At 51.1% G+C, this 12283-nt stretch overlaps 3 protein-coding genes across 3 annotated transcripts; 2 read left to right on the top strand and 1 right to left on the bottom strand.

Moving 5' to 3' along the window:
• Positions 1–2048: 2048 nt before the first annotated feature.
• P152DRAFT_475874 (uncharacterized protein) lies at positions 2049–3309 on the top strand (the record flags this gene model as incomplete). Its single annotated transcript, XM_033681450.1, has 7 exons — positions 2049–2115; positions 2205–2212; positions 2268–2364; positions 2421–2508; positions 2562–2655; positions 2717–3050; positions 3110–3309. 7 exons carry the CDS (start codon positions 2049–2051, stop codon positions 3307–3309), a joined length of 888 nt encoding a protein of 295 aa, XP_033531645.1.
• A 1038-nt stretch (positions 3310–4347) lies between these two features.
• Positions 4348–6617, top strand: P152DRAFT_460830 (TFIIH basal transcription factor complex, subunit SSL1). Its single transcript, XM_033679999.1, has 2 exons — positions 4348–6536; positions 6589–6617. The coding sequence occupies exon 1, from the start codon at positions 4782–4784 to the stop codon at positions 6129–6131; it is 1350 nt and encodes a 449-aa protein (XP_033531644.1). The 5' UTR covers positions 4348–4781; the 3' UTR covers positions 6132–6536; positions 6589–6617.
• On the bottom strand, positions 6216–7934 carry P152DRAFT_460828 (enolase-phosphatase E1). Its single transcript, XM_033679998.1, has 4 exons — positions 7410–7934; positions 7158–7198; positions 6589–7111; positions 6216–6536 (listed from the first exon to the last, which is right to left on the bottom strand). Exons 1-4 carry the CDS (start codon positions 7447–7449, stop codon positions 6412–6414), a joined length of 729 nt encoding a protein of 242 aa, XP_033531643.1. The 5' UTR covers positions 7450–7934; the 3' UTR covers positions 6216–6411.
• Between the last annotated feature and the right edge of the window lie 4349 nt (positions 7935–12283).

Below are 12283 nucleotides of genomic sequence, written 5' to 3'. Positions count from 1 at the left end.
CCCGTAACAGCCTCAACGTACACCCCAAGTCCCCAACCATGCCTCCAGCAATCCAGCTACACCTGCATCACGTGAAGTAAGAATCCTACATTCGGATCGGCCTATTTACAAAGCGTACCAATCACTAAGACACTGCTACTGACTCAATAGAAAAGCCACTGGAGCGAGCAAGTGTTAACTAGGCACCGTTGGCAAGGGATTGATTGGCCGACTATTGATAGCGAATTTGGCACGAGAGCGAAACGCAAGGGAAAATAACCTGCAAAACGCTCTCTAGAAACCTGAGAAATTCCAGAACCTTTTCCCTACAGATTTACTTAAGCTGGGGACAATGACTTATGCGATCCATGCTGGCTTCAAATGGGGTTTTCAAGATCGAAGATTGTGGCATATCCGTATAATTCAAACAAGGCTCGACTCTGCCTGACTGGTCGTGATGCTCAGAGGAACTCATGTAGCGGCAGCATGCATGGATGTGTATCACACGAGGCTGAGCATAACTTGAATCATCGTCCACTCGGACAGTAGGATTGTAAACTGTGACTTGATTCAGCTGCCCGGAAGAGGATCAAAGGCTTAATGGAGAATAATAGATGGCTGACGTCTGGCATAACATGAGGAATAACACAAGAATAACGATGCAAAGGAACTTAAAGAAAGGCTAATAGGCGTATCAAATTCGATGGTTTAGACAACAATAGACCATTCAAATCTCTAAATGCATTTTGCATAAAACGAATGATGTTTAGAGCGAATTGGCATCGCTAGGCTAGCCATGTCATCAGGCTATCTAGAGTGCTAGGCCGATGCATCGTGGCAGGCTGAGCCACATAATTCTAGAACGCCAAATGAGAATAGATGGTTCGTCGAGGCGAAACCAATGCCATAAACAGTGTATGTAAGTAGATTGCGCATCGAGGAGATGGCAAGTTTGGGACTTCATCGGAGCGGATGTGGTCTACCCTTGTTAGACCTGAAATTGCGATGGATCATCGCCTTACCCATCAATCTCATCTCGGGAATCGGTACGGATATGGAGCAAGTTCCACACCGGGGAGATTCAATTCAGGGAAGCTCCAGGGTCTTCTGTATCTTCTCCTTGCTCCTAGTCATTACCACCCTCCTCTTCGTCGTCGGTGCAGGTCGTTGATCGATCATGTTTCCATCGTCCACGCGACCATGCGTGATGAGGGATCACATGGTATCATTATTATGCTTTGATTAACCTCTCAAACCGGAGATCCAGGCACCGGGGCGCTAACTGATACGTTTGAAACGGGGCTGAGCTGCTGAGGGAGATCATTGAGGGCCAGAGGTGCTAAACCCTGTCTCCACAGTCCATAGTCCCACAGTCCACGATCTTTGCCCGTCCTGTCTGCCCAATTCCCAATTTGCGCCACAGATTTGAGATTTGCCATGCGGCCCTTGTCGTTGGTCGACTGGGTTGCTGCGAGAAATCTTGCGTTGTTACGTGTGTAATTAGTTGGCAGGATATTGGCGTGTCAGGGATCGTAGAGTGGACTGTTCACCTTCTCACTCCTTGGCAACAACAGCAAACCTGATTCCTACCTGAATCTTGTTGCTTCGAGAAGGGGAGCCTTTGCTTCTCTCACACATGTTACAGCCGTTGCCCAATCCTCTCGCTCTGTGCTATTCACATTTCAGTCCAATCATTTGCATTCGGATCCTCTGACGCCCATTGTGACTTTGTGAGCCTCCTTGCTTACGTCGTCGGCCCATTCTGCTCCTCTCACTCCGCCATCTGCATCGCGATCCATCGGCATCGACACCTCACCTCACATCACATTCGACCTCGCATTCGACCTTTCATTTGACTTGCAACGACAATCAATCAATAGAAGCGCCTACGATAACTCCATATCCCGACCAATTTTCCAGCGAATCTGTCAATTAGCGAGTCGAATTGAAGCGCGAAGAAGCCATACGCCTGACGTCGATCGTGTAACAAACGAAATCCGATCCCAGCGAGATCTCCCAGCGCAGCTTCTCCGGCCTGGACAACCGTCGCACACTGCGTGGTCGGCAGGATGTCGAACTATGGGAAATGGTTTGACTTCTGTCGAGACTCGGGGAGTGCGAGAGCGACAATTCCAGGTGTGTATCCCATTGTTCTCTCAAAGCGGCTGTGTTTCACGTCACTGCAAGGCATTGTATGGACAAAATGCTAACATGTGTATGCGCAGTCTGTAATGTAAGAATACCGGGTCACGAATAATCAATGGGAGCGCGAATGCTGATAGATATAGCTCTTTAACGAATCGCCGACTCGAGGCGGTGACGGTTATGGCGGATGCGACCTAAACGGCATAACATTGAGCAACGACAATTATTTGGGAAACCTCGGTATGCGGAACCTCTCAGTACTTGCTCGATAACGGGCAATGCTGACAAGTCTATAGGATCGATATTGTTCTGCTTCGTTGCAATACTTGTCTCATTCTTTTTGCTATGGCGTTCACAAATGAAGAAGGCGGCAGTAGGCCGAAGGTGCGACGTCAAAGTGTTCACATGAAAGAGCCATATGTTGACAATCACCACAGAGAGATGCAAATGTTCCTCATTGGCTATATAATCGTTTCGATTTGCGAAATCTTCTCCGTCGGTTTCTTCCCGCTCGACGGGAAGGTTCGAATTGTACGGTTCCCCTAGTTACGATTTGGGTTATGGATTAGGAACGAAATAACTAACCTCTCAGGTCTTCTCCGCTTTACACATCGCCGCCGTGATCGCATCAGTCTGGATGCTGATGCTCAACGGGGTTGTCGGCTATCAGCTCCTGGAAGATGGCACGCCACTCTCCATGGGATTGACCATCGTCTCGGCGCTCATTCTCTTCGTCGGCACCGGATATATCGCGCTTGATACGGGCTACAGCTGGACGGGATACTGGGACGACACCCTGAATCCACCAAACCAAGCATACGCGCTGTACACGCTGTATCTGCTTGCACCACTGGTGTTCCTGGTCGTCTTTTTCGTGCTAGAAACCTTCCTGGTCCTACGAATACTTGGGGAGAGAAAACCAATGCGTACGTTGCCCTACATCCTTTACCCCTAACAGACGTGCTGATTTCCATTTTGCCAACAGTGTACCTTGGCGCTGCTGCCCTTCTTTTCGCCCTCAGCCAGATCTTCCAATTCGTCGTTAGCGTGCACATCTGCACCGGCAGCAAAGGTCGCATTAACGGCGGCATGTTCGAGTCCCTCTTCGTCTTGCTTTCCGTCGTCATGATCTGGGTGTTCTGGTCGAGTATCACGGAAGACGACTGGCCCATCCCAGCAGCATGATAAGTGCTAGCAGTGCATGCGGTTGCTTTGATTGGTTTTGCATTTACTCAACTTCAAGAAGTATAATGCGTAATGAGGGTGTTTTGGGTATTTGCGAGATGAAAGGGAATGGCAGAGCTTGGGTAGAGTGAGCCGCGTTGGATCATGCATGGGTCGCAAGTCCTATTCGCTTTTCTATACCATTGCCTCGAGTACCCTCAGGAATGGATGGTAAACGCTCAAGAGTTGAAGAGCGAGGCATGAAGTGAGCGAAGCAGCAAGCGAACGAAGTGAACATTTTGGGATTATTTAGCACGGCGTTACATTAACAGGCCTTTGATATCCTACGCTTCTGCCTGGTCGTTCGGCTTGTGGATGGGAGGAGAGAAGGGATTGAGAACTGGCCGTGGATGGAGAGACGGCCAGCTTAATTTAGTTGAATACATCGAAATGAAATACTTTAGACTACTAAGGAGACTTGTTCGAAGCGATTCCCGCAGGTAATTTGACTCCTACTGGTATGCAAGTGACTTCGATTTAGGGAATCCAAGATAGCTGATAAATTTGATATCACGTGATACTGATCTCAACCTCAACTCATACTGATAGAGACCAACGATCTTCCGATCAACTTCTTCATACATTGTACATTAAATCCTTAATACACAGATTCTCTGTTTCCGTCCATCCTCATTACCCCCACCTGAAGATCTCCCGTGTCCCTCACCCAAACTTGTAGCCCACCCCACACCCGTGTCCCTCCCTCCGCCCATCCATCCACCCTCCAATAATCCCCATCTCCGCCCCTGCCTCCCATCCACCATGGATTCCGACGCCGAATACGTCGCGTCCCCCCCCTCCGCCGCCTCCCTCGACGTCGACCACGACACCGAGTCCTCCGGCCACGAAGGCTTCTCCATCAACGCGACCGCCCACAACAAGCGCTCGCGACGCGAAAACGGCAAGGAGAAGCGGAGGGAGAAAAGAGGGGAGAAAGCGCCACAAGGGAAGTCGTGGGAGGGCGGGGTAAAGGGGAAGAATCGGGGGTTGAGGGAGATTGGGGGAAGGATTGGGGCCAGTGTGGAGGAGTTGGTGGAGGCGAGGAAGAGGGAGAGGTGGGTTTAAGTTTTCCTTATATTCTAAGTCTGTGTGGTTTGTATGGTTTGTGATTGCTGTGTCTTGCAAGCGATTTAGAGGCCTAATCCTGTTGGAGGACCTTATGGTATAGTTGGATAAGAAGAAAAAGGATGATGAATGGAGAGAGGTGATTGTGGCAGATTACCATGTGAATGTTGTCAGTCCTGCGGGTAGCAGCAGTGATATGCATTCTTTAGAATCTCTTCCATACGATATTGTCATGTTTATTTTGGCCATGATCACTTTCACTTGCGAATATCGTATTCAATATTGCCCCTCTCTATTCAAACCCCCTTTGACCTCCTGAACATCAACAAGTCTCCATTTCAGTCTTCAAACCTAAACATTACTCAAGCATGCGTTCATACGATTCCAAAGCTCATAGACACACCAGACTCCGACAAGATACCCAGCCCTTCCAACGCGGCATCATCCGGCATGTCGTCCTCATCCTCGACCTCAGCGCCGCCATGGCCGAAAAAGACATGCGACCCACTCGCTACCTCGTCACCCTCAAGCACGCAACCACCTACGTCCGCGAATTCTTCGAGCAAAACCCCATCAGTCAGCTTGCCGTGATGGTCATGCACGACGGCCTCTGCCACCTGATCTCCGATTTGTCCGGCAACCCCACTCACCACATCACCGCCATCCAATCGCTCCGAAATCCAGTCAACCCTCGCGAGAGCCCGCGCGAACCGAAGGGGAATCCGTCATTACAGAACGCGCTGGAGATGGCGCGGGCGCAGCTGTATCACACGCCGAGTCACGGCACGCGGGAGGTGATCATCATCCTCGGCGCGCTGCTATCCCTCGACCCCGGGGACATCCACAAGACCATCGCGGCGTGCGCGCGTGACCGCCTCCGCGTCTCCATCATCGGCATGTCCGGCCGCTTGAAAATTTGCCAGGAGATCTGCGAGCGGACGAATTCCGGGTCCGATGCGAGCTACAATGTTGCGCTGGACGAGCCGCACCTCCGCGACCTGCTGATGAGCACCACGACGCCGCCAGCGATCCGGTCAGGGGCGACGGAGGGAACGGCGGAGGATGGGGCGGCTGGCCCCGTGGGCGCGTCGCTACTGTGCATGGGGTTTCCGTCGAGGACCATCACGGATGCGCCGTCGTTGTGTGCGTGCCATGGGACGCTGTCGAGAGGCGGGTATACCTGCTCGAGGTGCAAAGCCAAGCTGTGCAGTTTGCCAGCGACGTGCCCGGCGTGCGGGCTGACATTGATCCTCTCGACGCATCTGGCGCGGAGTTATCACCACCTATTTCCTCTGCGCAACTGGATTGCCGTGACCTGGAAACGAGCGAGGGAGAAAGGGACCGTACAGTGCGCTGGTTGTTTGATTAAGTTCCCGACGATACCTATGGGCGCTGGGGTGGACGATGTTGGCGGTAGTAGGAGAGATAAAGGAAAGGGGAGAGAGGATGAGGTGATGGAGAATGGAGGGGAAAGTCAAGAAGAAAGAGAACGGGATCAGTTGAGCAAGGAATTGGGCGCGAGTGAGAGCTCGCGGTACGAGTGTGAGGCTTGTGAAGGCCACTTCTGCATTGACTGCGATATCTTCAGTCATGAGCAGATGCATAATTGCCCAGGTTGTCTGTCAAAGCCCGCATTTTCAACGGTAATGGAAGAGGACGGAAACGAATTGGCGAATGGGACAGCCAATGGGATGAATGGACTTAACGGTGCCTCATAGCTCAGGCTGGGCGAGGAATCCTTATCTGCTGGCTAAACTTGGCCAGAGTTGGGCGCTACAGGTCGGGTAAAAGGCCATAAAGCAAGCGATTTACGTATCCGCATGGCGTTGGAACCATTGGAACATTAGGCTCTAGCATGGGAGTCTAGGAAACGGCCCTATAGAACAGGGTCAGGATAACTTTAGTCTAGGAATACTGAAGTCAAACCCAACACCGAGTATGCAATAGTACTAGTATTCATGAATAATGCCAACATGGAATGAACCCTTCTCCCCCTTTTCAGACCAAATTCAACTCATCGAAAGTTCCCACAACATCCAACAGCGCCGCCATGTCCTGCTCCGGGTTCCCCGGCCTCTGAACAAGCACGGATTGCATATCCGCTAACTTGGCCGCGAGGACCTCTATCATCTAGTCAGTACTCTGCTGCGTTCGCCATGCAATCGACCAGCTTACCTTTGTCACTATCACTCAAAAACAGAATGCTCTCGGGCTTCTTCCCCAGCGCTGCCGCAATCTTCACATAGCTCACCTGCTCCGCCTTCATCCCGGCATTCTGCGTATCGAAGTAATTTTGGTCGAAGTACCCTTCGTAATCCTTCACCGTATCCGGCCCTGGATTTTCTGGATCCTCGACATGCTGGAACAGCAGCCGTTGCGCCTGTACGCTCCCACTCGAATAGATCGCAAGCGTTTTGCCGTTCGCGGCCCAGCGATCAAAAGCGGGTTTGACGTCGGGGAACAGTCGAGCTCTCAGCACGCCGTCTCGGTAGCCTTGGCGCCAGACATGGCCTTGTAGTTGCTTGAGGCCGGGGTGCTTGATGTCCTTTTCGGTGAGATCATGCAGGTGGGTATAGAGATCTGCTGGACTGCGGCGGACCTCAGGGGGGAAGAGAGCGATGGGCTCGACGAGCGCGGGAATGGGTTTCTTGAAGTGCTGGTCGAGGAGCTTGGGAAGTCCTCGGAGAGCGTAGGGGTACTGGCGATGGTCAGTAGGGTGAAAGGAGAGGAGTAAGGGGACATACTAGCTCTTTTTTGACAAAGTCAATGGGAAGGATGGTGCCCTCTGTACATTGGTTCAAAAGAAGTCAGTTTGGTGTTATCGAAGAAAATTATATGACGATGAAGATCAATAATCGTATCATTAAACCCCAATATTCCATGCTCTTGAATTCGTCTGGGGCAATACAATATACTCTCGCTACTTTGGTGAAGGTCGATTATTGTACGCCTCGATCCAATATCAAATTCGTGATCTGATGCAGCGCTGCACTCACCGATATCGAGCAACACCACTTCCACTCCCTCAATCTTCATTTTCTCGCTCCTTGTCTATTGATCCGTAATCGATACTCACGATCCTATCAAGACTAGCGCCAACTGCGAACCCCGAACGTCCAGGTCAACCCTCAAAGTCTACTCCACCACTCTACCGGCTTCGACCGCCGTCTCGTGATTGCGGATAACCCACACGACCAATGCAATGCACGCTCGACGACTCTTCTGCCCCTATTGTCTGCAGCAGATGTTGGCTGCTATCCCAGGCGGTTGAATAGATTGGTACAAGGGTCCTTGCTCGTCCGCATCGATGGTTTTTGGCAGACGTCAGAACGGTGGTCTATCTTATCGGCGAAGCGCCAGGGTCCGATATTACACGGGCTGACGGGGTTTTGAAAATCCTGGGACAACGGCTGGGCGAAAGCGGCGGGATGTGAAACGCAATTTGGGAGATTTGGGATAGATTTGATGGGATTGGGATACGGTAATGTTTGATGGTGGGGTATTGGTGATGGTGATGTTGCGGTTCAGTGACGTGCTTTGTGCTCGATGTTCGTAAGTTTGCCATACCCGTATTCTATCTATTTCACTACGTGCATGATAGTTCTCTATCAGAGATGCCTGTGCTCCAACAGAACGGTCATATATTTCTTGTGCAGCTAATATCTCATTGTCGAACGACTAATCTTCGCTTATTCCCTTCACGTATCGTGTAGATGGCGTTTTTAGATCCTAGCAATCATTGAACCATTTCACGATGAATTGGAATCGCATACCTCCACCAAGAATACTTCCTCCGAGCGGTGAGAAAGCCACTGGACGATCTATCGACCGTCTCTCTCCATCTTCACCTCCACTTTGGAAGTAATTGCATCCACCCATCCTCAACAGAACCGTGCCGCAGAGCCATCTCACCTCGCCAAACATTCCGGTCTCTCAACGTCAAAATTCTTCAACATTTCATCTCGGACGTCAATCTCTGAACCTCAAGTCCGATTAGCAGTCCAATGAAAACCCAAGCCGTCAACGTATGGAAGCCATAATATGCAGCTAATGAGACCAGATGGCGGTGAAAGCGACGCTAACGATGCTCGAACTGGTGGAGCGGATCTGATTGATGAGATGGATGCAATATGCCAGATCATCACTTTGCATGTGCGTGAGTGCATGATGACATGGAGGAGGTATTCGAAATTGAATGAACTACCGGGGATAATTGACGGATCCAGATGAAGGATGGACTGAGCTGATTGTCCCGGACGGGACGATGGGGATGCCCAATCCAAGCAGGAAGTTTGAGAAAGTATTTCAACCCTCGTGCTAACAGACGATAAGCATCTCTTAACGATCTCGATCTTGTTTCTAGGTCTAGCCTTCGTTAAGCGTCTGCACTTTCCATCCTGTGTGGCAAAGCCCTCGATATCGAAGCGCAGCAACATCGAATAAACCAGGTCAATTGTGTATATTCGCCGCCACCAACCCTATATCTTCATGCTTCTAACAGTTTCGCACTCTCCTCTCTCAGCCTACCTCCCGACTTTACTATGTACATAGTGCTGTACGCACTACGCGGTATGCAAATTCTCCACACCATTTCTCCACCCTCATCTAATTAGGTCCGTAAGGCCTCTATACGCAGGCCACTACTGCACCTCTGCATTCTACCTGCACCTGCATATCCTCCGTCCCATCCACCCACCACTTGGAGCTCCAGGGCCCAGTTTCGCCCGTCCTCCGCTGCATATCTGCCCTCCTCTCTTACAGGCGTCATGCAGCCGCTCCTAGGTGCATAACCAGCAACGCCCGGAACCAACGAGGTTCGCAAATGGATGGGCTCCAAGAGCAGCCGAAATGGAACCACCAATGCGGATAAGAGAAATAGAAAAATTTGCTGCTTGTGAGATGGGGGATGTGGTCACCAGAACCAGGAGATCGTCGATAGGGTCGGATTATTGACTCGTGAGACTTATCGTGAGATTCGCTAACACAGTAGAGACCCTATGGGATTAATTAGAATGGCCAATTTGTTGAGCTGTTCAACGTCCTATAACGCTAATATATGTCCCTCAGCGTAGTCGCCAATGAGGACGAGACAGGTATTGTACTATGTAAGTCTTTACTATGTATGGAGAATCTTTCCTCAACCGCGTTTGCGAGTGTCTCGAGATGAAACTCCCAGGCAAACTTTGCGCTGCGCGAGGATTCGATTGTATTTCTGCATTTCACTATCCGATATCTGGATCGCGATCGAATCCCCTGTATTACTTCGCAAGATGACGCTACTCCAGTCTACCCGTCTCGCAAATGGCAAAATCGAAGATTCCATGACGAAAACACGATTCTGTGAATTGTTTTCTTTCAACCTCGAACATGGGCGACCAGACTCCATTTCTAATTTTCTACCCCAGAAAACTGTCCCCACTCTGAACGCACACGCACAGCATCGCTGCGCTCCCTCCCGCTGAACCCGCGGGCTAGATCCCAGCACCAGTCTCCGCGTCACTTGACCGTTTCTAACTCGCTTTTTCTGCCAAGCGTGGTCGAGACGAGGCAGGCCGCAGGACCTTCAAATTCTCCTAATTTCCATATCGGAATGCATGACACAACATCTTGAGCGTACCAAGGGCCCTGTCATGAATTGCAAAGAACGCCAATACCTGAATGACAAGAATTAGGATGCAGCATCTGACCCACGCCCCGACCCAGGAAAGGTGGTTATCCATGAGCGACGGAGCAGTATTGGAAAAGGTCATGCGGAGAAGCCCCTGAGTTAGTGGACGCCACGGACAGGAGCGTAGTGACTTTGTGGGGTGTCGCCGATCCACCCCGTTCTGATGATCGTGACTTGGGAACGTTAAGCGATGAGAGTTCAGGGTGGACTCAGGAGCACGTTGACAGAAGTCAAATAATTCCGAAGAGTCGATCACTGACTGGAAACCAACACAACAGCACATATGGGAGCAATAGTTTTATTGATCCATCCAAATTCTAAGACATGATGAGAATACACGACCTGAATCCTCAAACCTGCGAATCGCCAACCCCGGCGCCATGAACGCTTGGCCTAAGCGGGCTGCCGACCGGCCGCTTGCGGCATAGTCAAGTCCACGGAGGCACCGATGGCGCAAGTCGACAGCAAGTCAGCAACAGTGCTTTCCTGGCCATTGCTCGATGACGATGTCTTCTATTCTTAACCGCCCATTCTCTGGATATCCAAAATGTGGCACGGTTAGTCGAGGTCAAGCAATTAACTGCGCTGTGGAAGGCGGCTATGCATGTCCTGCTGGGACGGGAATATGCGGGGGGAGCTTGGAAGGAAGTAATACGAAGTCAGCCTCCGCGTTACGCTGCGGCACGGATACATACATTGTGAATCCTTCAAAGTCCAAAGCCCTCAATTCTCCCATATCGTCTTGTTAGCTACTACAACGACGCGACTTTCTCAGACTGCTTCGATGGCGGGGGGTATTGCAGAGGAAAATCGTCAAGTCATACAGTGTAGTCCGTAGCTGACAGCTGTACTCCAACGGGATTTTATGAATCCAGGATCGAGACGTTCAGTCGCGCTCAGTCTATCTCCTACCTCCAATAGCCACAACGAATACTCCATAAACATCAATCAGATCCTCAGCAGTCTACAAGAACTAGGGAGCATAACAATCAGGAATCAGGATACCTTACCTAGCCGCCTTGCCATGAGCACCCGTTCCCGTATTACCTACCACACGCCATCGATCCTGTCCCCTCCTCCCCGTCCAGTCTCCCCCACTGCCCGCTCGCGTTCTCACATCACGAAAGGTATACCAAACCGCGTCGGGTCCGTCGAGCGGCCTAGATCCCGGCCCACAATGCCGTGCGACGGAGCTGTGTCGAGGAGGGTCAGTGAAGAGAGGTTTAGAGGGGCTGGGTTGGGAGGACAGGGCGAGGTTGGAGTGGTACAGGTTTGTTAGGAGGAAAATGAAGGGGTACAGCAGGAGGGAGGGTTGGCGCGGTGATGCTACGGCGGGTATTCGCAGCATCGCTAGGCACTGCTTGTTATTGGCGTTAGTATTGAAGTCGGGAGGGTGCGGTTGGCGGCTGTTGGGAGATCATGCTCTGAATGATTGGAATTGAGATTTGAGAGGGGATGATAATTGATCGCTGATAAGAATCAAACTATCAAGGATTCACAACGATCCTGCTCACTGGGCTGATATCCAAGTCGTACGGATTGCCATCAAGGCCAAGCTCTCAACGTTAATATCGCCTTGCTAATCGGGCCCTGACGACACGAAAGTTCCTTATCCATGCCTACGCCCGTCATATCACAACCGCCTATTCCCATATTGCTCACTATCCATCTCATATCTGCTGCCAACCTGGCTCCCGAACGCTTCCCGCCGTCAATTAACATGAAGCAGCTGGGATGCTTCCCGCTGGGCTGGTCGGGAATAGGGGTGGGGGCGAATCGTTTCAGGATTTGTTACTCCCTACTACGGGATTCCCTCTACTGTGCATGTTGACTTTGTCTCGTGTTTGTGGTCAGGAGAGGATGGCTGGGTTGTTCTCGTTGGTACCCTAATAGCGGGGAGTTTCATGATAGTTGCGCTTATAGATGGAAAGGAGGGATGGAGAGAAGCGGGAGTTGGGTACGGGAATAGCAGTGGATTACTTGAGGGCGAGACATCTGTAAATGTTCATCGCAGCGGATAGTTTGAGAAGGACAATTGCCTCTCCTTATTCCAAAGCCATCGTCGAAGGCGAGACTCAAACCGACTCCTAAACATCCGATCCACCACGGTACTTCACGCATGTCTCAACTCCTAACTCCCAAAACCCCGTTTCCCAATTCCCCACAATCCGTTCTCGTATCCAACGCCCCAAACGCGGACAA

This window comes from Eremomyces bilateralis (assembly GCF_010015585.1).
Source record: "Eremomyces bilateralis CBS 781.70 unplaced genomic scaffold P152scaffold_20, whole genome shotgun sequence".
NCBI lineage: Eukaryota > Fungi > Ascomycota > Dothideomycetes > Eremomycetales > Eremomycetaceae > Eremomyces > Eremomyces bilateralis.
The sequence above is the reverse complement of the archived record's forward strand: the minus strand, read 5'-3'. Positions and strand labels throughout refer to the sequence as shown.

Excerpts from the sequence above, each read along its gene's own strand:
- P152DRAFT_460830 (XM_033679999.1), top strand. The coding sequence starts at position 4,782 with ATGCGTTCATACGATTCCAAAGCTCATAGACACACCAGACTCCGACAA.
- P152DRAFT_460828 (XM_033679998.1), bottom strand. The coding sequence starts at position 7,449 with ATGAAGATTGAGGGAGTGGAAGTGGTGTTGCTCGATATCG. Across the intron at positions 7,112-7,157 it reads ACTTTGTCAAAAAAGAGCTA|TACCCCTACGCTCTCCGAGG; the intron begins GTATGTCCCCTT and ends GACCATCGCCAG. Across the intron at positions 6,537-6,588 it reads TTTGAGTGATAGTGACAAAG|AGGTCCTCGCGGCCAAGTTA; the intron begins GTAAGCTGGTCG and ends ACTAGATGATAG.